This window comes from Phodopus roborovskii, unplaced genomic scaffold, assembly GCF_943737965.1.
Source record: "Phodopus roborovskii unplaced genomic scaffold, PHOROB, whole genome shotgun sequence".
NCBI classification, from domain to species: domain Eukaryota; kingdom Metazoa; phylum Chordata; class Mammalia; order Rodentia; family Cricetidae; genus Phodopus; species Phodopus roborovskii.
In genome coordinates this window covers 2,158,281-2,184,348 of record NW_026125543.1, presented here as the reverse complement: position 1 = coordinate 2,184,348, position 26,068 = coordinate 2,158,281, and the positions used below count along the sequence as shown (strand labels likewise).

General features: G+C 35.4%; 1 protein-coding gene across 5 annotated transcripts in view; it reads left to right on the top strand.

The window, feature by feature from the left end:
* The window catches only part of Nbea (neurobeachin), a 511,635-nt gene that overhangs the window by 191,133 nt on the left and 294,434 nt on the right, over positions 1–26,068 (top strand). For 4 of the 5 annotated variants that reach the window (XM_051176974.1, XM_051176973.1, XM_051176971.1 and 1 more), the window contains exons 31-33: positions 1,254–1,408; positions 3,446–3,572; positions 17,961–18,088. In XM_051176974.1, coding sequence (XP_051032931.1) covers positions 1,254–1,408; positions 3,446–3,572; positions 17,961–18,088 — 410 coding nt within the window. The remainder of the gene's footprint in view (positions 1–1,253; positions 1,409–3,445; positions 3,573–17,960; positions 18,089–26,068) is intronic. The other variant, XM_051176972.1, reaches the window with a different exon arrangement.

The window sequence follows — 26,068 nt, the reverse complement described above, 5'->3', positions numbered from 1 at the left end:
GCATATTAATCATAAAGTGTACAGGTATTAAATGACAGTGTGCATTGAAGATTTTCATGCTGTCAGTCACTATTTTTCAATTTTTCATGCTTTCCATTTGAAATTAAGTCATCTTGTAAATCTTTTTCTGGAAAATCAAATATAGTTGAGCAGTGCTTGGGAGATATTTATGAAATAAAGTTTGCAGTGCTATAAGTTTTAAGAAATACACATTTATAACAAGGAAATGCAAGTATGGATTGTATTTTAAAACTAATATTTTAAATTTGAGCAGTATCCATATGCTTATCATTTGAGTTTTAGACAGTATGATGTTCAGAAGATTTTTTAAATTAATTTCATATAAAAGTATTGAATAAATATGGGAAAATAATGAATTTCTATGTTACAAAGTTAAGGCATTTAAATTAAGTGTCACTTTTGCTCTAATTTTAATTGCCTTGTGTTATAGAAAACTATTTTGATGAGAGAACTAAAATACAAGTTTCTTATTCCCTTGGTGTGTTTTGTTATCCCTCACTGTATTTTTCATTCCTCGCTGTATTTTTCAGCATCATGTTTTCCAAGTATTTCTTTGGGTTTTTTGTTTGTTTGTTTGTATATATAATTTGGAAATCTAAGGACTTTGTGGAGCCAGTTCTCTCCTTCAAACTTGCTGGAAAGAGGGGAGTCTTGATTCTGTTGGACTGCATAGCATGTATAGGCTGTCTGGGTAATGAGCTTCTGGGTGATTCTCCTGTCTTACCTCAAGAAGTGCTGGAATTATAGTGCTTCTTTACTTGGGCTCCAGGGCCTCAGGTATATGAGGCAAGTAGCCAAGTAAAATATTGGCACCCCAATTTCATGGTCATTTTACATATATGATGGCATAATAGAAAGTAGATATTTTGTGTACATTTTATCGCTAGATTATTCCAAAAGCATGTGCAAAGTGTGTTAACCTGAGCATTTGTTTCTCTGATTTGTGATTATTTTTCATTTGTCATTTTAAGACAGATTTGCAAACTCCAGATTCTACACTAGTGTTTACCAAATGAATATTTAATGTCATAAATTTCCCAGTGTTTGCTTAAGTTCTTTATCCCTTTCACCAGGGACCTGATTTTTACCAGTTAACAGTGTGGAGTCAGCTAAGGAGAGGAAAGGACTGAGGGGCAGGAGCTCAGCTGTACTCTATTGTTGGCTTTGTGTATCTCTGTCTACATTAGAACAGGCTCTCAAGCTTTGGTATTGTTTTCTGTCTTTGTCTGCAGGAGTGTGGTAGTGCCTGTAAAGAAGCCACCTCCAGGTAGTCTATCTGTCACTACTGTGGGAGCCACCGCTGCAGGAAGTGGGCTGCCAACAGGCAGTACCTCAAGTATATTTGCTGCCCCTGGAGCTACACCAAAAAGTATGATTAACACGACAGGTATCGTCCTTAGAGAATTTTGTGAAGCTTCATCCTTTTTTCTCCGTTTGCTGTATCTTCATTTTCCCATTTGATCTTAACAACTAAAAAGCTCAGAACATTTAGGGTTAGCTTAGTCTTTAGTGTACTGCACCCTGTTTGACAGCTTCTCATCACTTGTTGCTGGCTCTAGGACACAGATACAGTGCTCATTTCAAGAGACATTACTGGTGTTTGTTTTGAGTTGTCTCAAAACATCATAGTCTACTTTCAGGGTACAAGCAGGTTATTGGAATACATTTGAAGAGCAAAAGTTGACTTAGATACTGGAAATGACGGTTGAAAATGAACTTATAAAGCATGTGAAAGTGCATCAAACATGTTAGTGCTAGAAAATGGATTTTTAGGATTGAACCCTAAGATGTGTCCTTTGCTAAATCCTTAAAGGAAAGGCAGATTTTCTAAAAATACAAGATACACAAGAGCCTCAACTTTGTAAAAAGAGCATATGAATAAGGACTGTTGTCTCACACTGAATTAATTTATGTTCTCAGGTTTTAACTGTATCCAATTCATTGTCCAGCTGTTTTCCTATGATTCTAGAAATCAAAAATTCCAATTTAAAAGTCTGACTAAAATCAATCTCTCTCTCTCTTCTCTCTCTCTCTCTCTTTCTCTTTCAATCTCACTGTCTCTCAAATTTCCAGAAATGTTCCTTTTGATTATTAGCAAAATAAATCCTTACCCAAATCTTTGTGATTCCATTTTAGGTATTTATACAACGCAAGATGATCCCTGACTTTCCTTCCCTGACTATAGTAGTCTTCTGTTCTCCAAACTGTATAGCCTTGAACTTTTCCATTTATTATCATTACTTAGATTCTTCCCATTTCTATTGATTTCGTAGCTCCTTTTTGTGCTTTCTGTATCTATCTTGTTTATCATGCCACCTGAGCCTGATATATCATGAACCACATTTATGGGGTGTAGTAAGTAGAACACTCACTTAAGCATCTATACTTGTCTCATTCATTGAGCAGCATTGATGACATTTTAAAATTTGTAAGTTTATTTTTTCAGTTTTAAAAATATAAGTTTAGTAGAATCTGTACTTAGTGATATCTAGTGAGTAAAGTCCTTATTTTACTGCAGTAAATTGAAAAGATTAAATCACTTTTTGTCTCTGACAAGTTATACTTTCTTATAATTTTTGTTTTAAAAATTAGTTGATATGTAACAGTGTACATTTTTAGATAGTATAAAATATATATTACATTAAAATTAAAACTAACCAATAACTTTCCTCTTTAACATTTGATCATATAGAGAGATATTAATGTGAGGTAACATTTATACTGGGCAGAGAGGACAGTTTAGATATTGGCACATGGCCCTGTACAGCTGTTACAGTGGAAATCCAGTGAACAACTCCTTTGCTAGAATTAGCAGGAGATATAATACTTAGGAACACTAGATGTCCCTCAACTCCAGAGCTCTTTGAAATACTCACATGACATATTATGGAATAATCTCTAAAATTGCATCTTCGTATCATTGAGGAGAACTAATTATTTTAAAATCAGGTACAGCTGTAGTCATGATAGGGCTTCTGAAGCTATCATTTTATAAAAGTCAGAATTTAATGCTGCAAAATGACAAAATTATGTTCCCAGTGCTCTAAAAATTATGCTTAGATCAAGAGGTCTAGGAATATTACAACATAGCAGTAAAAGGGGGGACAAAATTTTCACATTTAAATTTACATTGTTTTATCAGCTTCATTTAATCTAGATTTTTTTCATCTGTTGATGTCTTTTATTTATATCCATTTGTAACATGTAATTTTGTTAGATTAGCATACGTCAACTGGACTTTAATGTATTATATATTACTTAAAATCATGGAATTTGTTAGTATACTAATGACCAAATAATTTTGTCAAATTCTCATTAGAAATTCTGATGAGTTATTCTTTGAAAATCAAATAGAAATGAAGTAATAAAGTTATTTTGTTAAATAAATTTATATTTAAAACTAAAATTATTATTTTGGGAACAGGTGCTGTGGATTCAGGGTCCTCCTCCTCATCCTCCTCTTCTAGTTTTGTGAATGGTGCTACCAGCAAAAATCTTCCAGCTGTACAAACTGTAGCCCCAATGCCAGAAGATTCAGCTGAGAACATGAGGTATGTATAGTGATTTATTTCATATACCATTTTTACTTTCCTTTTTAAGACACAGCGAGGTAAATATTCAGTGGTGGGTACACATAAAGTAAATATTCTTGGGAATGTCAATTAGCTACATACTCTTAATATATTCATAACTGCCTAACCATGGTTCTTGGGGAAATTACTAAAAAGTCAGTGTTATATTTTCATATGAAAACTGAGGGGTCTTGATTAAAAGTGCTTACAGAGCTTTTAATTCTTTGTAGTACAGAACATACTATTATTTCCAATAGTGGTTCAGATGTGCAAAGATAGCATGGTAGGAATTGATTATCTCTGAGTGATAACAGTTTAAGCCATTAGATTTGAAAATTAGTCTGTGTAATTTTACATAATATGTATCCGTGTACCTCAAGTAGCCAACATTTACTTTATTTTACTGCCCCCTCATTATGAAGTGTATGAACATTAATAATTTTCCAGTTTTCACATATTTCAAATAATGCTTTTTTGTAAATGACAATGTAGGTATCTATTATTGTCTGGGCTTATGCTGTGCTACTGTGCATATCTGTTTGACAAATAAAAGATTTAGAGTGGAATTGCTACCCAGCTTTTCTGTCTGCTGTGACTAGACTATTCCAAGTAATTTTACTGAGCATTTGTAGTTCACTGATGCAGTAGCTGAAAATAGAAGGCCAGTTCACTCTCATCTTGGCTATTTTCCAGTGTTTGTTTTTTTTTTTTTTTATTTTATTTTAATCATTATCAATGTGGCCTGTTTGGATCAGTAAAAGATAGATAATGCTTTTTGTGTTGTATAAGTATTTGCTTTTATTTTCCCACTCTTTCTGTTGAGTTCCATAACCAGCTGGAATGGTTTTTGACAAATGCATAACAAGAAACAGGGAAAGGAAGATGGCCATCCCTCATTCGAAGATTGCTTTATACCATGATCCTCCACTTCTGTCACAAGTTATATCCTTATATTTTATTTGGGTCTCACACGCAGTTCTTCTCTATCTGTACATCTTCTGTTAAGCTGACAGAAGTAGCTTCAGATTTAATAATGACAGGGACTTGCCCCTTTCTCTTGAAAAAGTGGGAGTTCTTCATACTTCATGTTCTCTCTCTTAGAACTTTAGAATCAGGGTTAGGATACCAATTGCTAGATACAAGTATGCATTTTGCCATAGAATGGGGTCTTCAGAGACCATCTCTGCAGTGTGCTGGACCTTTAGTTCTCTTCATCTTTTCATTTCCAGACTATGAACATCAAATAGTCTTTTCAGATTTTTAGTTTTTCTTAAACTAATAGTTCTTACCAATTATTTATATTTTGCTTTGTATAAGTCTTAATATGTTTCTGATTTTCTTCCCTTTAAAGGCGTTTAATATTATGTGTCTATATTTTTCTCAAGTTAGTTTTCATTTCAACTTCATTGAGATAATTTGTTTATGTTGCTGGAACTCAATAAAAATGAACAGAATGCACATTTGAATGGTTTTTCTAGCTTATAGTCTGGTAAAAGAACATTGCATATTAGGATAAAAGAAAATAATATCTGTCACCTCAGGAATTTCTACATTTCTATATATAATATATCCTATCCCTGCCACCAGTAAACACTTAGGTGCTTTTCAGCTTTTTATTTTGCATTCAAAAGTTTTGAATATCATACGATATGAACTGGTTCTTGTCAGTCTTCTTTCACTTGTATTATTGATTTGTTCATTCATTTATCTCTTTGCTTATGACTGTTCTATTCATGTTTAGTACTAAGTATTATTCCATTTTGCGACTCACATTGAGTTTATCTACTTACTCAATGATAGACACTGGAGTTTTTCCAATTTTGGCATAATTAATGCTGTAAAAATTCCTAAGTCTTGGGATTCCCAAAACCTTTCTTTTTATTTATTTATTTGTTTGTTTATTTATTTATTGCTGGTAGAATAGTAAGTAAATGATTAAAATATGAGAAAATGCTGAGCCACTTTGCAAAGTGACTGTTACTGTACTTCTGGGGCAATGTATGAAACATGCCATGCTTTACATTTGTTAGAACTTGCTGTTGTCACATTTTATAATGCTGGGATAATTGTATTTCATTTGTTTTTATTGCTTCTGGCTTTTGCCTGCGTTTATGAGTCATTGAACACTTTTCCTCTGTTTTAAAATGGAGTTTTTCTTAAAATATGTAGGGGTTACTAGTGTACTCTGCACAGATATCCATTGTCAGCTAAATGTATTCCATTGCTCCATAATATAGACTGTGAAGAGCAAGAACTTTCTAACTTTCATGACTCAAATAGTCATTTATTTTGTGATCTGTGACTTCTATAATCCCTAAATTATCTTTATTAACCCACAGCATCATGTACTATTACGTTTCCCTCTAAAAGTACTGTATTTTTCAACAATGGTGACTAGGTCCCTGATTTGATGTACATATAGGTAAACAACTGGGTAAACTTTGGGGTTTGCTCTTAGTTATGGTGGTTGAAAATTTCTTTTATGTTTTTTGTTTGTTTGTTTATTTGTTTTTGAGATTAAAACATTGTTTTTTTTTTCTTATAAAGTAAAACACTTTATTGGGGTGGCTTACAGAACAGAGGTTTAGTCCATCATCATCATGGTGGGACATGGTGGCATGAAGACAGACACAATGCTGGAGAAGGAGCTGTGAGTTATACATCTTGATTCAAAGGCAACAAGAAGTGAATTTCAGAAAGTGACACACCATGTGCCTTAAACATATAAGACCTTAAAGCCCTCCTCCAGTGACACATTTTCTTCGACAAGGCCACACCTACTTCAACAAAGATATATGTCCTAATAGTGCCACTCCCTATGAGCTCATGGGGCCAATTATATTCAAATCATAAAACTGTCCTAACTTCATAGGCTTTGTTGTTGTGTTTGTTTGATAACCCACTAAGTCCAATCAGTGCTGCCCATATGTGCATGTGTGTGGGGACATTCAATGGAACAATAGATCCTACCAATGGGCACATCCTCAATACAGGATGATTTCCCCCATGAGCAACTCTTCACAGCCCAATCTTCTTAATAAGGGGTTGAGTGGGAGATCACCTAAGCCATCCATGCCAGGATTTTGGCTTAAAACATTATTTTTATTTGTTCTAAACTTAGCATCCTTTAAAAGCTTCAAGATTATTTTACATATCAAGATTTTACATATCAACCCCCCCTCATTCCCTCTCCCTCCCATCCTCCCATGCTCCCTACCAACTCCCCCAACCCACCCCCCTTTCTCTCACCAAGGATAGTGAGGCCTCCCATGGGGTGTCATCAAAGTCTGCCACATCATTTGGGGAAAGACCTAGGCCCTCCTTCATGTGTCTGTGCTGAAATAGTATCCCTCCATAGAGAATTGGCTCCCAAAGTCCATTTTTGCACTGGGGATAAATACTTGTTCCACTGTTAGAGGTCCCATGGACTGTCCAGGCCTCCTAAATGGCACCCACATTCAGAGGGCTTGGTTCAGTCCAATGCTGCTTCCCCAGCTTTATGACTGGGATCCTTGTGCTCTAAGTCAGGTCAGCTGCTTCTGTAGGTTTCTCCAGCATGGTCTTGACTTCTTTGTTCATCCTTCCTCCCTCTCTACAACTGGATTCCAGAAGTATGGCTCAGTGCTTAGATGTGGGTGCCTGCTTCTGCTTCCATCAGAACACTCTAGGATGTCTATTAAAGTAATCATTCTCATTGTAGGGGAAGGTCATCCAAAGCCTTTCCACTACTGCCTAGACTCTTAGTTTGAATCATTTTTGTGGATCTCTGAACATTTCCCTAGTACCAGATTTCTCTTTAAACCCCTCCTGGCTCCCTCTATTATGGTATCTCTTCTTGCTCTCCTCTATCCTCCCCTGACTCAGTCTTCCTGATTCTTCATGTTCTCCTCCCCACTCCTCTTCTCCCCTTCTCTTTCTCTTGCCTCCTTCCCCCCTCTCCTCAGTGCTCCCAATTTTCTCAGGAGTTCTTGTCCTTTCTCCTTCTTTGAGGAGCCATATATTTCTCTCTTAGGGTCTTCCTTGTTTCCTAGTTTCTCTGGTGGGGTGGATTGTAGTCTGTTGATCCTTTGCTCTATGTCTAATATTCATATATTAGTGACTACATACCATGATTGTCTTTCTGTGACTGAGTTACCTCATTCAGGATGGTTTCTTACTGTTCCATCCATTAGCCTGTGAATTTCAAGATTACATCTTTGTTTGTTTGTGTTTGTTTTTCCTTTTTTTCCCTCTTAGTAGTGCTCCATTGTGTAAGTGTACCACATTTTCTCTACCCATTCTTTGGTTGAGGGACATCTAGGTTGCTTCCAGGTTCTGGCTATTACAAATAATGCTGCTATGAACATACTTGAACCTATGTCCTTGTTGTGTGAATGTGTATATGCCCAAGAGTGGAATTGCTGGATCTTGAGGTAGACTGATTCCCATTTTCCTGAGAAACTGCCATACTGATTTCCAAAGTGGCTGCACAAGTTTTCACTCCCACCAGCAATGGAGTTTTCCCCTTTCTCCACATCCTCTCCATCATAGACTGCCATTGGTGTTTTCGATTTTAGTCATTCTGGCCAGTTTATGATGGTATCTCAGAGTTGTTTTGATTTTCATTTCCCTGATGTTGAACAATTTTATAAGTGTCTTTCAGCCATTTTAGATTCCTCTATTGAGAATTCTCTATTTAGTTCTGAACCCCATTTCTTAATTGAACTATTTGGTGTTTTGGTGACTAGCTTCTTTAGTTCTTTGTATATTTTGGAAATCAGCCCTCTGTAAGATGTGGGGTTGGTGAAGATATTTTCCCATTCTTTGGGCTGCTGATTTGTCTTGGCAACTGTGTCCTTTGCCTTATAGAAACTTCTCCGTTCTAGAAGGTCCCATTTATTAATTGTCAATCTCAGTGTCTGTGCTAGTGGAGTTATGTTCATGAAGTGATCTACTGTACCAATTCATTCAAGGGTACCTCCCACTTTCTCTTCTAAGGCTTTCAATGCAGCTGGATTTATATTGAGGTCTTTGATCCATTTGGACTTAAGTTTTTCTGCATGGTTACAGATAAGGATCTATTTGCAGTCTTCTACCTATCTACATCCAGTTATACCTGCACCATTTGTTGATGGTGCTCTGGAACAAAAACAATCAAACTCACCCAGGAGGAGTACACAACAGGAAATAATCAAATTGAGGGCTGAAATCAATAAAATATAAACAAAGAGAACAATAGAAATAATCGATAAAACAAAGAGTTGGTTCTTCAACAAAATCAACAACATAGACAAACCTTTATCCAAATGACCAAAAGACAGAGAGAGAACATGCAAATTATCAAGATCAGAAATGAAAAAGGGGACATAACAAAGGACACTGAGGAAATCCAGAGTATCATCAGGTCATACTTTGAAAACTTGTACTACAAAAAATTCAAAAATTTAAAAGAAATGGACAATTATCTGAATAGATATCACTTACCAAAATTAAAACAAGAACAGATACACAATTTAAATAGACCTATAACCGGCAATGAAATAGAAGCAGTCATATGAAGTCTCCCAACCAAAAAAAGCCCAAGGCCAAATGGTTTCAGTGCAAAATTCTTCCAGAAATTCAAAGAGCTAATACCAATAGTCCTCAAATTGTTCCACACAATAGAAGCAAAAGGGCCATTGCCAAACTTTTTATGAGGCTACAATTACCTTACCCAAGCCACATAAAGACACAAGTATGAAAGAGAACTATAGACCAATCTCCCTCATGAACATCGATGCAAAAATATTCAATAAACACCTTCAGCAAAGTGGAAGGATACAAGATTAACTAAAAGAAAACCAGTAGCCCTACCAAATACAGGTGATAAATGGGCTGAGAAAGAAATCAGAGAATCAGCCTTTACAGAAGCCACAACCAACATAGAATATCTTGGGGAACTAACCAAATAAAGGGAAGACCTGTATAGCAAGAACTTTGGGTCTTTAAGGTAAGAAATTAAATAAGATACCAGAAAATGGAAACCTCTACCATACTCTTGGATTGGTAGGATCAACATGGTTTTATGTGTTTCTTAAAAAAAACAAAAATGGTGATGTTTTCATTATAGCTTCATTGATCCTTTAGGCTCATGGAGCATTAATATATACTACTGACTATTCCTATTCATCATTGTTTTCTGTCATGCACTTGGACTTTGTAGTTTTTATTGTAACAATCTTGAACTTTTTAATGTGTCTTTAAAAATAGCTTCCATGTCTTTGAATTAGGATTTCTCTTTGATATTCTTCCCACTAGTACTTATGTTGGGTTAATGCAGTTTTCTTTTCCTTTCTCCCAGTTTCTCTCATTGTTAATTTATTGTTTCCTTCAGTTTTAAATATTTAAGGTTTTTAATGTTGGAGTTTTAAACTAGTACAGTTGTATAGAAGTATTTGCTTGTAATTGTTCGCAGAAGACTGCTCTTGTAAGCCTTAATGCTAATTTATCATGCTTCTTGTAATAGTTCCGAGGAACTAAATTGTGGCAAAGAGGTATACCTTCTTACCAAGCATGCATTCTGTTGTGTGGTTTAATCCCCAGCAGAAAAATAAATTAAAATTAAAATAGATAAATCAAAAATAGATAAATCAATATGTTGCTATTGTTTTGTTCAAGACAGTTTACTTGTATTTATTATTTCTAGCACTTCTAAATTTATATAAATCTAAGGTTTTGTCAGGAATCATTCTCTGTACTGGAAGCGCTCCCTCAAAGAGTTCAAGCTAGCTTCAAATATTTTCCCAACATTTGTTTTGAAAAGCTCCTAGTTTTGCTTTCATTTCTTAATGACTTTCTGACTGATATAGAGCTGTTGACCTGTGTGTTTTGGAAATGTGTTTGAAATATACTTTGTTTCATATCTTTAGGCTTCCATAATTTTTCTGAATAGAATGCCATCCTTTGTTCTGTGAAGTGAGACTTTCATCTCTGATTTCCTCAAATTTCTTATTATCTGCATGTTAACCGTTTATGACAAAGTTGGTTTATTTACTATTAAATTTACTATTAAAATTCTCTTGGGTGTGTGCTTTTAGTAACTTTCCTTGTTTGTGGGACGTTCTTAACTGATTATCATATATTTATTTTTCTATGATTTTCATTTCCTTAGTTTTGTATTGTAGTAACATGAAATTTGCAGTAATATAATACTCTGCAACTACATGTTTATTAATTCCCTCAGATCTACAGGCTTAATGTCTAACATACTAAGACTGACTTCATAGCTGAACAACATTCTTATGGAGACTAGGTTCAACTTCCAGATTATCTGAGGCTCTAAACAAATTCAACTGTAATCACATAGGACTCATAGACCTCTTATTTTCCTTGTCTGTCTAGGCCATACTTGGCACTCAGCATTTTCCCTTTTCCTTGCAGAACCAGTAGACTTGTGTTCCAGGTGCTTCTCATTCTGGGATTCTGTTATTCCTCTTCTGACTCCTCTTTCCTGTCTTTATGATTCTCAGTGCTTCTCCTGGAACCACAGAGGTATCCAGTCTTTATACTCCATGTGTTTAGACTGAGCATACCTACAGGCTAATCTCCCTGTCTTAATGTACATACTGTTCATTTTATTTATAAAGACAATTTTGACATGATACATGCCTATCTGTAGGTTCCAGGGGCTGTGGTTCAGATGTCTTTGGACACTTATTATTTAGTGTAGTGAACTTCTGGGATTTAGCAATACCATAAAAGATTACTTCTTAACTTTCCCAAAGCTCTTAAATTTCTGTGTGATAAAATACTTAAAATCATATCTTTTAGCTTTAAAATGTGTGGGACATTGTGTGTGTGTGTGTGTGTGTGTGTGTTTGTGTGTGTGTGTGTGTGTTGCATTATTATTATTATCTAAAATCACCATACTGTGTCATTAGAACTTACACTTTCTAATTGTAATACTGTATCCCTTAGTCAGACTCCCATCCTCCCTTTTCCTCCCTCATCTTCAGCCTATGTAACCATAGTCAACTCACAATTTCAGTTAGACTGAGTTCTTTAGGTTCTTTGTTATATGTGCAACCATACAGTACTTATTCTATATGTGATTTATCTCATGTTGCATATTGTCTTCCAAACCATGTTTGTTGCAGATGACTTGTAGTGACAGAAAAGTAAGTATTCTGGGTGTGGTCTACATACCACCTCTTCTGTATACATTTATCTGTTGATAGACACTTTTGTCAGCAGCACTATAGGAATCCTGAAAGTCTTTAAAGTCACTAATTCTTCACCTAGCTTCCTTAACTTTCTTGATTCATCCATTGAAACCATATTGTATCCTTAATTATATTCTTCATTTCTACTTTTGTTTTCTTTATAATACCCCTTTTCTCCTACATACTGGCTGACTTGCCATGTCTTAATTCTTACAGATGCTAATAGTGCTTGCTTAAGATTCTTAGATAGTTCTAGAATCATATTTGCTTATAATCTTGGTTGTATTAGCTTCTCTCTTTTGTTTTCTTCTGCTGCTTTGAAAAATTGTAATTTTGGTTGAAATGAAATTGTAGATATGATGGCAGCATCTTAGTAGCATTGATTCCTGAAATGTGCCATGTTTTTAGTGTCAGAAGCCAAGTCATCCTAACTTAGAGTTTAGCAAAATTTTATTTTTTTACTCTTTTGGCTATTTTCTTTGAACTTCAGCTCAGACCATCTCTGTCTTTACCTTTTACTTAAGTGGAAGCTGTTTTATCACCTTTTCTCAGGGTCTTGTATTCTCTCTCTGTAGGCTGCTTGGGTGTTGACTCATTCTCAGTCATGGTCTACCCTGCCAGACAGATAGAGAATTCTATTTCACATGGGTTCTTATCACTACTTCTCAGTGATGGGAATCTTGAAATATTGAGGTCTCAGAATGTTTTCTTACCCCATTCTGGGTACATAGAATTTTCCTGTTCTGGCACTAGTAATGTTTAGACTTTCTTTAGTTTAGTCCTGAATTGGCAAGATTGACAGCTTTCCCTCAATCTCCATTAGGCTGTTACCCTGTTCTCTGGGGGAGATTTAAAATGATTCCTAGCTATGCCTTGTGCTTTCTTGCTGCAGCTATTGAAACATCTCAAGTGGAGAGGAAATAAAGGAAGATTATTTTTGCACAGTCTATACAGTCTTTCTTCATCCATTGGTGAGGCTTATAGAAAAGTTTGAAAGTTTTAGTATCCTGCTGTGTTTACCACTCAGAGAATTTTACTGTCTCATTTTAGAATTCTGTCACTTCAACTTCAGAAAGTTCAAATGTTAGCTGAAATGTTATGTCCAGCTCACATAGTGCCTTGTTTCCTCTTCCTGTTAAGAAGTTCTTGTTTTGATATCATGTTCCAGGTTCATAGCTACCTGGCAGCATATATATATGCTCTAGTGTCAGTATAGAATTCTGTTCATTGTGTGAATCCTTGAGTGGTTGTTTTGTGTGCAACTCTGGGGTTCTCCTTCACAAATAGATGTCCTTTACCTCACCTTAAGTATTCAAGTTATTTGTTGATTTTTCAGCTTATATTTCCCCAAAATACCTATGATTGAATGCTATTCTAAAAGCATACTAAATGACTACCTCAGAAAGCAGCTTCATAAGCAAACCAGTGCATATGTCTGGTTTACTGAGGAATGTTCTTGATAAAACCACTTATAAAGGGTTGGGGAGTAAACATTAGTCTGAAAGAAAGGTGACACAATTTCAAGAGAAGACTCAGGGCATTGTTTGGGAAAGATTCAAGACTGCAGTAGCATCTAGAGAGGCACAGTCAAATCAAGGCTGGGTCCCTTCACCTGTTCATTGACCAGTTTTGGGTGTGGCCTTGGCTGAAGCAGCCTCCATTCTAGAGAGGTTTCACAGCCTAGCTCATAGCTCTGGTAGTAGAAGAGTCAATGAAACAGCTCCTGCTTAATTTTTAGGAAGTTTATTACAGTTTCTATATCAGTGATTTCAAGTACAGTTATCCTGGGCCTTGAGCCTCAGTTAGTGTTTTATTTTCTTGACTTTATGTTTTTGTTCACTGTAGGGAAATTTGGTGACATTTTGTTCAATCAATTAATTTGAAAGGAGTATTTGCTGCATTTCCATGTCCAGTTATTTCCTTTCCATGTGCTGAACATTCAATTAACAATTTCCAAAAATGCACTCCAAAAGCTTTTATAATTATTTAAACACATCCCTAACAGGCATCATGTTTCTTAAAACATGAAAAATGTTTACTTGGAATTTAGCTTACATTATAAAGTAATAAACTTCTTATATAGAAGAATTCTGTTCAGCCTCAATTTCTTAATCTTGTGTAATTCTACCTACTTTTTAAATGTGTGCATTGTGCTTTTAAAGTATACATTATTCTGTTTGGAAGAAATCAGCAGAAAATGTCAGCTTTTGATTTATAAGATCATGGAAAAATAAAGTAAGCACACATTTCTTTTTTACAGCATATGTTTTACTTAGTGGTAGCAACCCTAGAAACTTACAGCTTAGAAACTGTCTGACTGCATGTTACTGACTCTGAAATTTCTGATCTGTTTACCCATCAACTCTCTAGTATTCTTACTCATGTTTCTTAGCAGTAATTGAATGAAAGCCTGATAAAATGTTTAAAGCCAGAGCTTGTCAGTTACTAGTCACAACATGTAGCTGATTGAACAACATTGTATGGCTGGCTTCTCTACCATAATACTCCCCTTCTTATGCATTTTCTTTAACAAACCATTTCACTTTCCTTTGTCTTCATTTCCTAATTCATATAGGAACATTTAATTGGTGAAGTGTTTCTACCACAGAATTCCCTAATTGAATTATTTTCTATCTGCTGTATCATTTAGATACATTATTTTACATAATAGAGTTACTTACCTTAGCTTTTCATTCTTCTGTTATAATTGCCCATTCCTTTCTGATTTTAAGGAAGGAATACATTTTAAAACTTTACAAAAAATACTAATTTTTCTATATTCATGAAATTATGAACTGTGATCCTACAAAAGAATTGACATTGAGAGTAAATCAAAATTACGATTTTATGTAGTAGGACAATTATAATATGGAGTTTATTAAAAGAAAATAATACTTATAATTTCTAAATAGTGTGGGTAATCACAGGTTTTCTAGGAATAAAATAGCATGAAGGAAGTCTGCAAATTAATTGTTCATAAATCTTCCCCATTCTGCTGGCATTCTTCTTACAACCACCATGACTTGGATGATACCTTGAGGTCAAATCTTTATTCAGAAAAAAAAAATGAGTAAGTATTGTAGCCATGGGTTTTTAGACACTGTTTTCTCCCATGGCTTAATTTACTGAGATGTTTTAAATACATATTAAAGGAAATGCTAGTTTGGTGTAGTAGCACACCCCTTTGATCTCAGCATTTTGGAAATAGAGGCAAACAAATCTCTGTGAGTTCAGGGCAGCCTCATCCACATATTGTGTTCCAGGATAGCTGGAGATTAATAGTGAGACCCTACATTAAAAAAAAAAAAAAAAAAAAAAAAAGAAGGAAGAAAGAAAGAAAAGTACCTAATTGTGGTTTTTTTTTTTTTTTTTTTTTTCTCTGTGGCTTTGGAGGCTACCCTGGAACTAGCTCTTGTAGACCAGGTTGGTCTCGAACTCACAGAGATCTGCCTGCCTCCGCCTCCCAAGTGCTGGTATTAAAGTCGTGCACCACCACCCAGCTAAGTAAGAAAGTGTGTGTGTGTGTGTGTGTGTGTGTGTGTGTGTGTGTGTGTGTGTGTGTGTGTGTTCTTTTAAGAAACAACATTAAGTATTGGGGACAACATTGTTTTATAATTAGATTGCATATATGTAGACCCTTATCTGAAGCATCATTACCTTGTTTGAAGGTTTAATTTCTTCCCTCTAGTAATTTTGTTAAAATGGTTGATAGATTGCTTCAGTCACAGGCATTATTTTCTATATAGAAATCAGTGGTACTCTTTCTTAAGAGTTTTTGCTCACTACCCAGAAAAAAGCCAAGTTCAAAGGAGCCACTGATGTAGCCTCATGAGCATCTCTAATGTTTAGTTCAAGTAAAGAGTGGGGAGGAGAGAAGTCAGAAGCTTAAACAGTTTTGGTCCAGCCCAGGGGTAATTTCTGTATTCAGGGCAAGAATTTCCCCAAGCATTAGGAAGTTGCTAAAGTAAAGTATGATTGGAAGACTGAGGGGCCAGCTCTGTAGTTGTTGCACTGTTGTGTTCTGTGCTCCAAATGAATGGGGGTTTGTAAATGAAATGAACTCTCAGGAAAACTGAAAAAGAACTATTTCCCCTGAAGTAAATAAAGCATGCTGCTATTTCCTGAACAATAATTTTCTTCAAGGTATTCTTTGATTTTTTTTTTCTGTCTGTTACATTTGTTTCTTTGTGGTCCTATATTGTGACTCAGTCTGACCTAGGACTTGCTATTTTCTGCCCCCATTCCTCTAGTGTTTATATGTACCCACCATGCCCAGCAGTTCCTTTTACTATGTCTTTGAGAGAAACATCTGTCAATAGGACTGAAAGCCATGGGTTACCACTGGGTTATCATTTCTTTGTTTCATGTTAATTGTTTTCTCATGTACACCATGAAATTTCAACAGTTAATACCGTGCTTTTCTCCAAGAAGAAAAGGAGATAGTAGAAGTGCATGCCCAGCGTAATATACCTTTTTATGTGGAGGGATTGAAGTCTTTATTTGCCAAGAAATAAAGGGGCTCTAAATTTCAATTTTATTTCTGTTCCATTTACTTTGATAAATTATGTATGAATGAACACAGTTTACACTCTTTTGAAAACACACTTGGGGTAATAGGTAAATATCAATATTAGCAGCATCCTGCTTTCGTGCTATGTGAGAAGGAAATCTAGCAATATGATTTGGTGATGAATATAAACCTCCAGAATCTTGAATTTTTGTATTTCTGTGTGTTTACTTGTGTTAATTAAGTACAACTTCATATCAGTGCTTCTTTCAGAAATCAGCATTAGGAAATAGTAATTATCTAGATCTATCTCATTTTTATAATTGTAATCTCACAGATAGAATTACTTTATCTGGGAAGCTATGAACATAATCCTGCAGATGAAAAGGATTTGGTGAAATAGAAGATGGGGGGAGCTCTATTTGTGGTTATAAAAAGTCAAAGAAAATCTATAGTGATGGTGAAAATTCTGAGCCTTCAGATAGACTTAACTCCTTAGCTTTTGTCTTATCCTTCCTTAGCATCAGTTTCTCTTTAGAGCAATCAGTGTCAGAGTGGTCCCTGATCAGCATCAACATCACCTAAGACTTGCATGTACGCTCTCATATTACAGCTCTATGTGCTCAATCAGAAACGGGTGCCTGGGCAGTCTTTGTTAGTATGGTCTGCCATGATTCTGCCTCACCCCACAGCTGGAGGGTCTGTCTGAAATAAGCACATCACTGTTAACTCCTTACTGCATCTCTTCTGTGTGGGCAGTGCACACATCTAACATTGTATTGATTTTGTTGTTGTTGTTGTGTAATGTATCAGAGTTGTATTTCACAAGAGTACCTATAGGTGGATTTTATTCAAAATATCAGTTACAAAACTAACATTACTGACATCTCACTATGTACTGGTTGCTTTTCTGCTCAGATTGTGGCTTCCCTGGTTAATCCCCACTTGGAAGATGTTAGGATCATTGTTCTTCAGGCAGTCAAAACTGCTGTTCATAACATCACATGGCATAGCCTGTATTCCTGTTTAAGCAGTCTTTCTCACCAATTATTTATATGAGAAATAGATATATAGCCAAATTATTAACATGCCCATATAAAAATATTTTCCTTTCCCATTTTTTTCTTTTACTTATATCATATACCTGCAATACAACTATGTAACTTGCAATGCTGAGTGTTATAAATACTATTTTAGGGATTGAGAAAGTAAATGGGTTTAGGAAATTAAAAAAAAAAAAAAAGTTACTCTGACAAAGCAAGTCACCTGACTTCCAGTTACTTCTTTAGTTGTCCTAATTTACAGGAAATGCTTTTTCAGAACAGAGTTAAAATTCTTTGTAACTGGTATAGTGGGTGTCAAAGCCATTTTCATGTGGAGATATAGAACTCATTTGTTCTGACATCCCTAGATCTGTGGTGTTGTCTTTGGTCTCTTTAGGTGCAGAACTCAGACTCTTTTTTTACAGTGTAGTTGTTCTCATTCAACTTTGGTCTACAGAGTAGACACTTGTCTGTGCAAAATTATGTCCCTTCCATATTTCTACATGAAGCTTCCTGTTTTCCATGGGCTAGGACTGGACGTTTACTGTGATTTATAAATATTTTAATTTAGAACTTAAGTTTATTTGGCATTTATATTGAATTATATTTACTAGTTTTTATGTCTTAATTTCAACAGCATCACTGCAAAACTTGAAAGAGCTTTAGAAAAAGTTGCTCCTCTTCTTCGTGAAATTTTTGTAGACTTTGCCCCATTCCTATCTCGTACACTTCTGGGCAGTCATGGACAAGAGCTATTGATAGAAGGTATGGTTTCTCTATATATTCTACATATTTTACTTTCATGAAATGTACCTATTAATCATGGCAATATCTTGTGCATTTAAAAAGATACATATGGCCGAAAGAATTTAAAGATACCATAGCTGCAGAATCTCATGAGACTTGGTGTGTATGCTTTCTCTTTACTCATTTTTAAATGCCACTGTGCTAAGTCAATGCCAATGACAGTATTCCAAATGAGGAACTTTGAAAGGTCTTAGAAAGGGCAGCAGTGGCTCTTCAATCCCAATCTTATTAGCGACACTATACATCCTTCCACTGGGACAGCATTTATTAAGCATTGGTCTCTTAACATTCCTTGCTGTTTTGAGAGCCGTGATTCATCAAATGACTTTTCTTATCCATATGATGGTTTTAATGTAAGAAGCTGTAACCAGGAAGTGAGTAAAAACATTAAGAAGTTGTCTCCTCAACGGCATCTTATGTCAAGTAGTGAATAATGATGATTTAATTTGTACACCTGTAGTAGAAGAGGAGCTTTGAAACTACACCTAAATGAAGCTTTATTTCATTAAACATTTCAGTGTTTTACTGTTTCTGAGATTCAGAAAGGGAAGATCAACATCAAGATGGCCCTGCAAGTAAAAGGGGTTCTTTACACCCTTTTAGTGGCCTTTGGAATTAGTGCTTGTAGCTTTCACTTCCAGCTCACTGAGAAGCAAGGGCATTTTCCTTTTCTGGCATTGTTCTCTGCTTCTGCTCAGTGTTTCTATGAGGTAAAGTGGTGATAGCCAATGTCAGCCCATGCAACCCACTACTTTTGGCTCCTGTTTCTACTGTATATTCTATGTCCTTTGGGAATTGCTGAGTTACTGTAAGATGGAGTATTTGAATAAAAATTAAATTGCATAATGCATATAGTTTCCAAACAAGGCAGTGGTTTAGGAGACCAAGAAAATAGTAGTGTCTTTTGGCTGAAGCAGCATGGAATAGAAAATACCCAGAGAGAGCTGAAACATCTTTGTCTTCACCTTGAGTGACTGGCAAGCTGTCAAAGTTGTGAAGAGTGAGAAAGTCATTGTTTCTGTCATTACTTACACCCACAAAATGAAGTAGAAAATGTTGCATGAGTTAGGACACTGAGCATCACACTAATTAAAAGCTACCCATTAATGAAATTCATGCTCTTAGAAACTTGAAAACTTCACCTTGCCTACAGATTATGCTTGTCTGAGTACATTGTTTCAGATGTGTGTGATCCATTGAACAATATGTGTCTCACGGATGCACTGATGCACCTGTCCTGCATACTGTGTTGGAAAGACCAGATGCTTCCCTGAAAGAGCTTACAGTCTAACAAGCAAGATCTATGATTTAGAGCATATAGGACATAGAACATAGTGAGGCCAAATGGCTGGATGACCACATATGGTTCTAGTTGGATCAGAAACAGGTGTGTTCCTGGGCTTACTCCTGCCTGCTCTTAGAGCCTTTTTCTCATCTTCTCAGAATTTTTTAGTATCTCTTGCTTGTTCATTTCTCATGATAGCCCAACCCTGTCTTAGGAATTATAGACAGAGTTTGAGCCAGATGCCCCATTAGATGTTAGATATTAGATATCTGTAACCAGATACCCCATTGCTAATTCAAGCATGCTTTCAAAACTTTAGTCACCTTTCCTCTCAGATAGATTTTCTTATGACATTATCCAATTGTTTTGTTATTAATATCACTATTAATGTAAACATTTGAAAAGTACCAAATTGTGCTTGTTTTATTTCTACTTGATATTTAAAGTAATTTAGTAAGAAATGATGATTTCTAAAATTACTAATTTGAAGCCTCGTTCTCCAAACAGTACTGCAAAAACTTTTTCAAGCTGTTTGAAAACCTGCTAAGATGGTGGGAATGATGTTATGATAGCTAAAAGTAGAAGTGTTGTACATGTAGATTGCAAGGGGGGCTAATTTCCTGCTGGCCTGCTGGAGTCTTTCTCATTTTCGTAATCCTTTTGGCTTGTTGGAGTATTTTCCTGAAGAGCAAGAAAGCTGGTAATTTATGCTTTCATGGGTTTTGTAACATGATAATTTTATTTTAAAATTTCAATAAATATTAATTGAAAACTAATACAAAGGTTTTCTCAATACTTGCAAAATATTAAACATTTTCTTTGTTTATGCATATCTTTTTCAAAGTTTATAGAAATTAGAAATGCTAATTGACGATAAACTAAAGGAATAAAGATAGTAATACTGTAAAGCTATGTGATGGGCCTTATGTTGTTATTGAATGTAGCCACAAATTTTACATGTTTTCAAGAAGCTAGAGCATCAGTAAAACTAGAAAATTAGAAGTTATAAGGTTCAGGTATGAGCTGCATCCTTTCCCTTGTATATCTTGCCAGCAAGACTCCATTGCATATCACAGGATTTGTGGGTATATTGATGTACTGAACTCCCTATAGATAGGTCTTAAACATGTCACGCAGTGCATCTTCAGAAATAACTGCTGTGTAGTATGTCTGTAAATGGACCATTGCCAGTCACTAAAATTGAGGATAAGTTTGATCAGCTGAGAGAGCAACTAACAAATACACATAAGCAGCTACTTGAACACTCAAATTTCTTCCTCATGTACATACTGGGACAGCTGCCTAGCATATCACCCAGTGTACCTTTTCCGAAGTTAAGCACTGAACCCTGGTATGATTTCTAGGATCTTCTCCCTTCCCCAATCTTTTTGAAACTGTCATTATTAAAATGAATCTGTGATTTTTTTTTTAAAATAAGCCTCACATTATTGGGTCTTAAGTGAACATAGTTGACTATTTGAGGTTCTAAAGAATTATTCCCAGATAATATTTTAGCTACTATAACTTGAACAAAAATACTCCCTTTTGTAGCAGCCTTTCCAGAATTTTCTACAGCCAGACATTTGGATTTTTTCTTATACCTTTTTCACCAGTAGGTGAAAGGCAAGAGAAATGGCTGGGTGAGCTCTTTAAGTCTATCTCAGATATTCTAAAATGAATTGAAGACTGTGAGCAGTAGGCCTCTACTGGTAATAGTGATGTAATATGGACTTATAAGTGAGTACTGTAGAGCTGAAATACTGCAAGAAGTTAGAAATTAGACATTCATCCCCCCAGTTGAATATAGTTTATCCTGTAGTTTTTCTGTTGTCAAATTAAAATTCTATATAATAATCAGATCCTTCCTTGCTAATGTAAAAATGGCCCTTCTTTATAATAGAATATAGCAAATGGTAGCTCTTTAAGCTGTGAATTTTGTTTTTTAAATGCCATTGCTTGGGAAAATGAAATGTTGATAACCTTAATCCATTACCCTGAAAATGCCCCATCCAATCCATGTATCTAGGAATTAATGCTCAGTAACAGAATGAAGTCCATATCTGCCAGTTTGGTTGTTACTTTCCAGATTCATCTATTCTCCTTCCTCTTGCTGTAGACAGCAAGTAAGCAGATCATACATCATACATCTTTTATCAAGTTTTTTGTTTTATGTAGAGTTGCTTTCCTTTTATATAGGGGTCTCCTCCTTTTATATAGACCTACTTTCCTTTTACATGAAATTTTCTTCATTTTACATATTGTCCTCTTTCTGACTTTTCCTCATTCTTTGAGTCCTGTGACAAGGTCTAAAAGAAACATTAATGCACTCTCTTCAATGCTTCTGTGGGACTTTTTATTCTAGTAATAGGATTATTTTCATTTATTAATGAAAAGTATCTTAATACTTTGTTGCCATTTTCTTACTTAAGTCTTATTACATAGCTAAAATCTTGTATTTCCCCTTTTCCTTGAAAGGACTCTGTTTTTACTACTGATTTATTTTTGGCAGAGGTAAAATTTTGTGTTCTTTGATAAGAATTCCCAGTGTTGATCTGCTGTCCATACCCATGAGTTTTCTAATTCATTCTAGATTGTTCTCTACTCTACCCTCTAGAAGTGCATGTTGTTTCCTGTTCTCGCTTGCTTTTCATTTGGGGGGTCAAACCCAGGATCCTAGGTATGCCAGGTGAGTGCTATAGCACTGAGCTCATCTTCAGCCTCCACACACTTAGTCATACTTCCATCCTTCCATTAACCTCTGTCTAATGTGACATCTCCTCTCTCTTGAGAAGCAAGACTGTCAGACTATTTTATAGAAGCTAGGGAAATTGCACAATCTCCTTATCTCCTTAGCCATTGATTATTTCTGTTTGAGATATTGCTTACCATCGATAAATCTTGTGACTTTTTACTTTATCATATATGTATGTCTAAAAGAAGCAAACCTTGAATTTATGTAACTGAAGCTAATTTCATGTTTTAAGATAAGAAAATTGATTTCATTATCTATATAATAAAATATGTTTGAAATGTATCCTGTTGGGTGTTTTGTTTAGTTTTCTTTCTATACATATAGTTGCTCAATTTTTCTCCTCAGCAATCAATCACCACTACTTTCAGTTGTGTCAGTTCTTTACATACAAGATAAAACACTACCATTCATTTTCATATCTACCACTGTTATTCAACAGGTTTTGTTAAACGTATTTTGTGATTTCAGAGCAAGTATTAATGGTATTTTTATTTTGCCTTTGGTGGATAAAACTGTAGTTATTCAAATCTTAGGTTCCTTTAAAAATGTTCAAATTCTTTATGAACTACTGTGTAAAAGTCACTTAGAGTAAATGTAGATCTAAGTGTCTTAGCCCACAGCAAAGATTACAGAAAAATAATGAATGATCAAAATTGTTATATCTGTTTGGCTTGCTGCAGCAATGGAAACTGCATGCCAATGACAACAGAAAGCTTTTCTTAATGGTCCCACAAGCATGGGAAACAGAATTTGCATTCCCAGACCCTGTATAGAAGCAGGTGTGACATCCTGCTTGTTAAAGCAGTGCTGAGGACACAGACTTAGGGAATTCCAGGAGACAGCTGGCTGACTAGACTAGCCATATAGGTGAGCTCTAGGCTCAATTGTGAAACTGCCTCAGTGAATAAGGTCCCTCACTTACTGGTCATCCTCTTTACTCTGCTTTCAAACTCTGTCAAGTCTGTAGAACTGTTCTAGCTCCTGTGACAGCTCAGGCTCTAGCCCTGGAAGACACTTTTAATCCTTTATATGACTTCATTCTGTGAAAACACTCTAATTTTTGCACCTCCCCCAATGGTCTGCCAATTAGAGAGGGCCACTTAATAAATCTAACCCTCAACAAATTTATCTGCTCCTGAACAACTACAAGTCAATGACCTTGGAGGATCCAATTTTTTTTTTTAGGCCTAAAATATTTTTATAGTTTTTCATATGTAATGCTCAGAACTCAATATAAAGATAACCAGGCCTATGAGGTTGTAAAATATTTGAAATAAAATTGAGGCAAATAACAAACAATGCCAAAGGACTTGTAGATTTTTTAAATAATTACGTGATTAGAATCAAAGTTAAAACAAACATGGATAGTATGCTCAGGAAGATAAAATATGCAACATGGATTCAAGGAACCATTATTGAGATGTTTGATAATTCTTCTGGCTCTATAAATATGGAAAATTATATTAAGAGAAGAATCAAGGTTAAGCACAGTCATTTTAGCTATTTCAAAGTATATTCTCTGGTGGTTGAGGTGGTATGAATGAGAGTGACCCCTGTAGGGTCATATATTTGAATATGTGGTCCCTTGTTGGTTGAACTGTTTGGGAAAGATTAAGAGCTGTGGCTTTGTTGGAGGAGGTATGTCACTTGGGGTGGGACTTGAACCATTCTCTGCATAATTCTTGTTTGAGGGCGCTTGAACACTCAGTTATTGCCTTAGTACCCCACCTGCTACCTGCTATGCTCCCTGCTATAACAGTCATGAACACTAACCCTCTGGAACCATAGACGGAGGATCCAATTTTAAAATGAAAACTTAAGTTGGCATATGCTTTTGATTGTAATAATATCCACATCATTGTTATTTTCCAGCTTAGCAATGGCTGTTATTAAAACAGTAAAAGGTTTCCAGTGAATAAGGTAAAGAATAACCAAGCAAGACTTCCTACATTATCCTGAGCCTTACATATACACACAGATGTGCTTATACAAAAAACAACATGCACACATAACACACCCACCCATAAATACATATATATGTAGTAAATAAATTCATGATGAATAAATCAATACAATTTTGAAAAAGAGAAGGAGAACTAGTCTAGTATAAATTTAAAGAGGTAGGCTCCATCATGAATCACATGCTAATTGTCAGAATGTGGAATACATTTTGACCACTTTTATTTGTGATAACAGGTCATGAAGTTTCCACCTCCACCAAAAGAGGGTGTCACTGAACTATTGTCAGAGGAATGAGCTTTGTCAGGAAAGTACATTGCACCCATGTAATACTATGGTCACAGTGAGAAAATATCTTATCTGTTTGTATTTTTATCTGATAGAAAATTATGTAAAATGTTGTCGATTGTTTTTTACTCTTACTCTTTTGTTCTTTTAGGGGTCCACAACCCAGATCCCAAATAAGTGCACTGGGACTTATTCTTTTGTATGAATGCCTGGCCTTAGCTTGGCTTATTTCTAGCCAGCTTTTCTTAAATTACCATTGATCCTTATTTACCGCAATATACCTGGTCTTCCTTTTGCTTCTGAACTTTTGTCAATATCTATCCTATATAACTTTCTTTACTTCTTACTTAGCAACTTGCTGTGTATCTGGGGGCTGGCTCTTGATGTCCTCCTCTCCTTCTCCTTTTCTTACTCCTCAATTTTCTCTTCTCAGATTTATCCTCCTATTTTTTTTCTCTGCCTGCCTGCCCTTTATCCTGCCTAGTTATTGACCATTCAGCTCTTTATTAGACCTATCAGGTGATATAGACATTCAGAGTAACACAGCTTCACAAAATTAAACAAATGCAGCATAAAAGAATGCAACACATCTTCGCATCATTAAACAAACATACCACAGCATAAATAAATGTAACACATCTTCAACTAATAATCCACAACATTGAAATGTGATTTTTTTCTTACTACTCTTCTGTGACTGAAGTACGCATATTCAGCTTTTGCATGTGAATGGTTATGTACATGGAGGACTAGAGAAGTTGATTTTGAATACATCCTCTACTGGTCTACCACCTTACTCACTGAGACATTCTCATTCAGACTCAGAGTCACCTTCTATCTCACCTTCCTAGCCAGTGTGCTCTGAGGAATCTCTTGTCTCTTGTCACCTTAGTGTTAAGGTCAGGGGATCAGAACTGTAACCCTTTATGCTTTAAAGACAAGTGCTTTTGCTACTGAGCCATCTCTTTAGCACTAAAATGGTTTTTAAAATAGCATTTTAAAATTGCTATAATGGAAACAACAAATTTAAGTAGATTGCAGTTGGGCACATATTATATTTTTATTATCAATAAAAAACCTGTAGAAGAGAAAGTAATAACTGTAAAAATAAAACAAATGAACATTTAAAACATGACTAGCTTACAAAGGTTCCCATTGGTCCGTATTCGGGTCTGGGAGTTATCTGTCAGCTATAGAACAGGATGTGGATCAATACCTGGAGCAGGCCATAGGATGTAAATGAGCCTTTGCGGACCTGAGTCTGCACATCCTTAGTGGAAAACCCCAATGTCAGCTTGAAAATACCAGTTAAAAGAAGAGAGCACCATGTACACTACAACAGATAATTTCAAGGGTGCTGTGGTAAGCTCAGACACAGCCAGAGCACTCCAGACCCCATGAGAAATTAACCACAGTTCCCTTGCAGACAAGGAGTTCACAGTAAAGAGAAACTTCTATGAATAGAATTTCCACTAAGCAGTAGAAAGACAAAAGTAATGGAGAAAAATCCAAATAAAGCTGTAAAACAGACAAACAACAAGTTAAGAAATTAGCTCATCACATTTTTTAAAACTACAAGTACAGTAATTTTGTGCTACTGTGACAAATAGCTCATGTTTAAACAACTTATAAAGAAAAACTTTTTTTTTTTTTT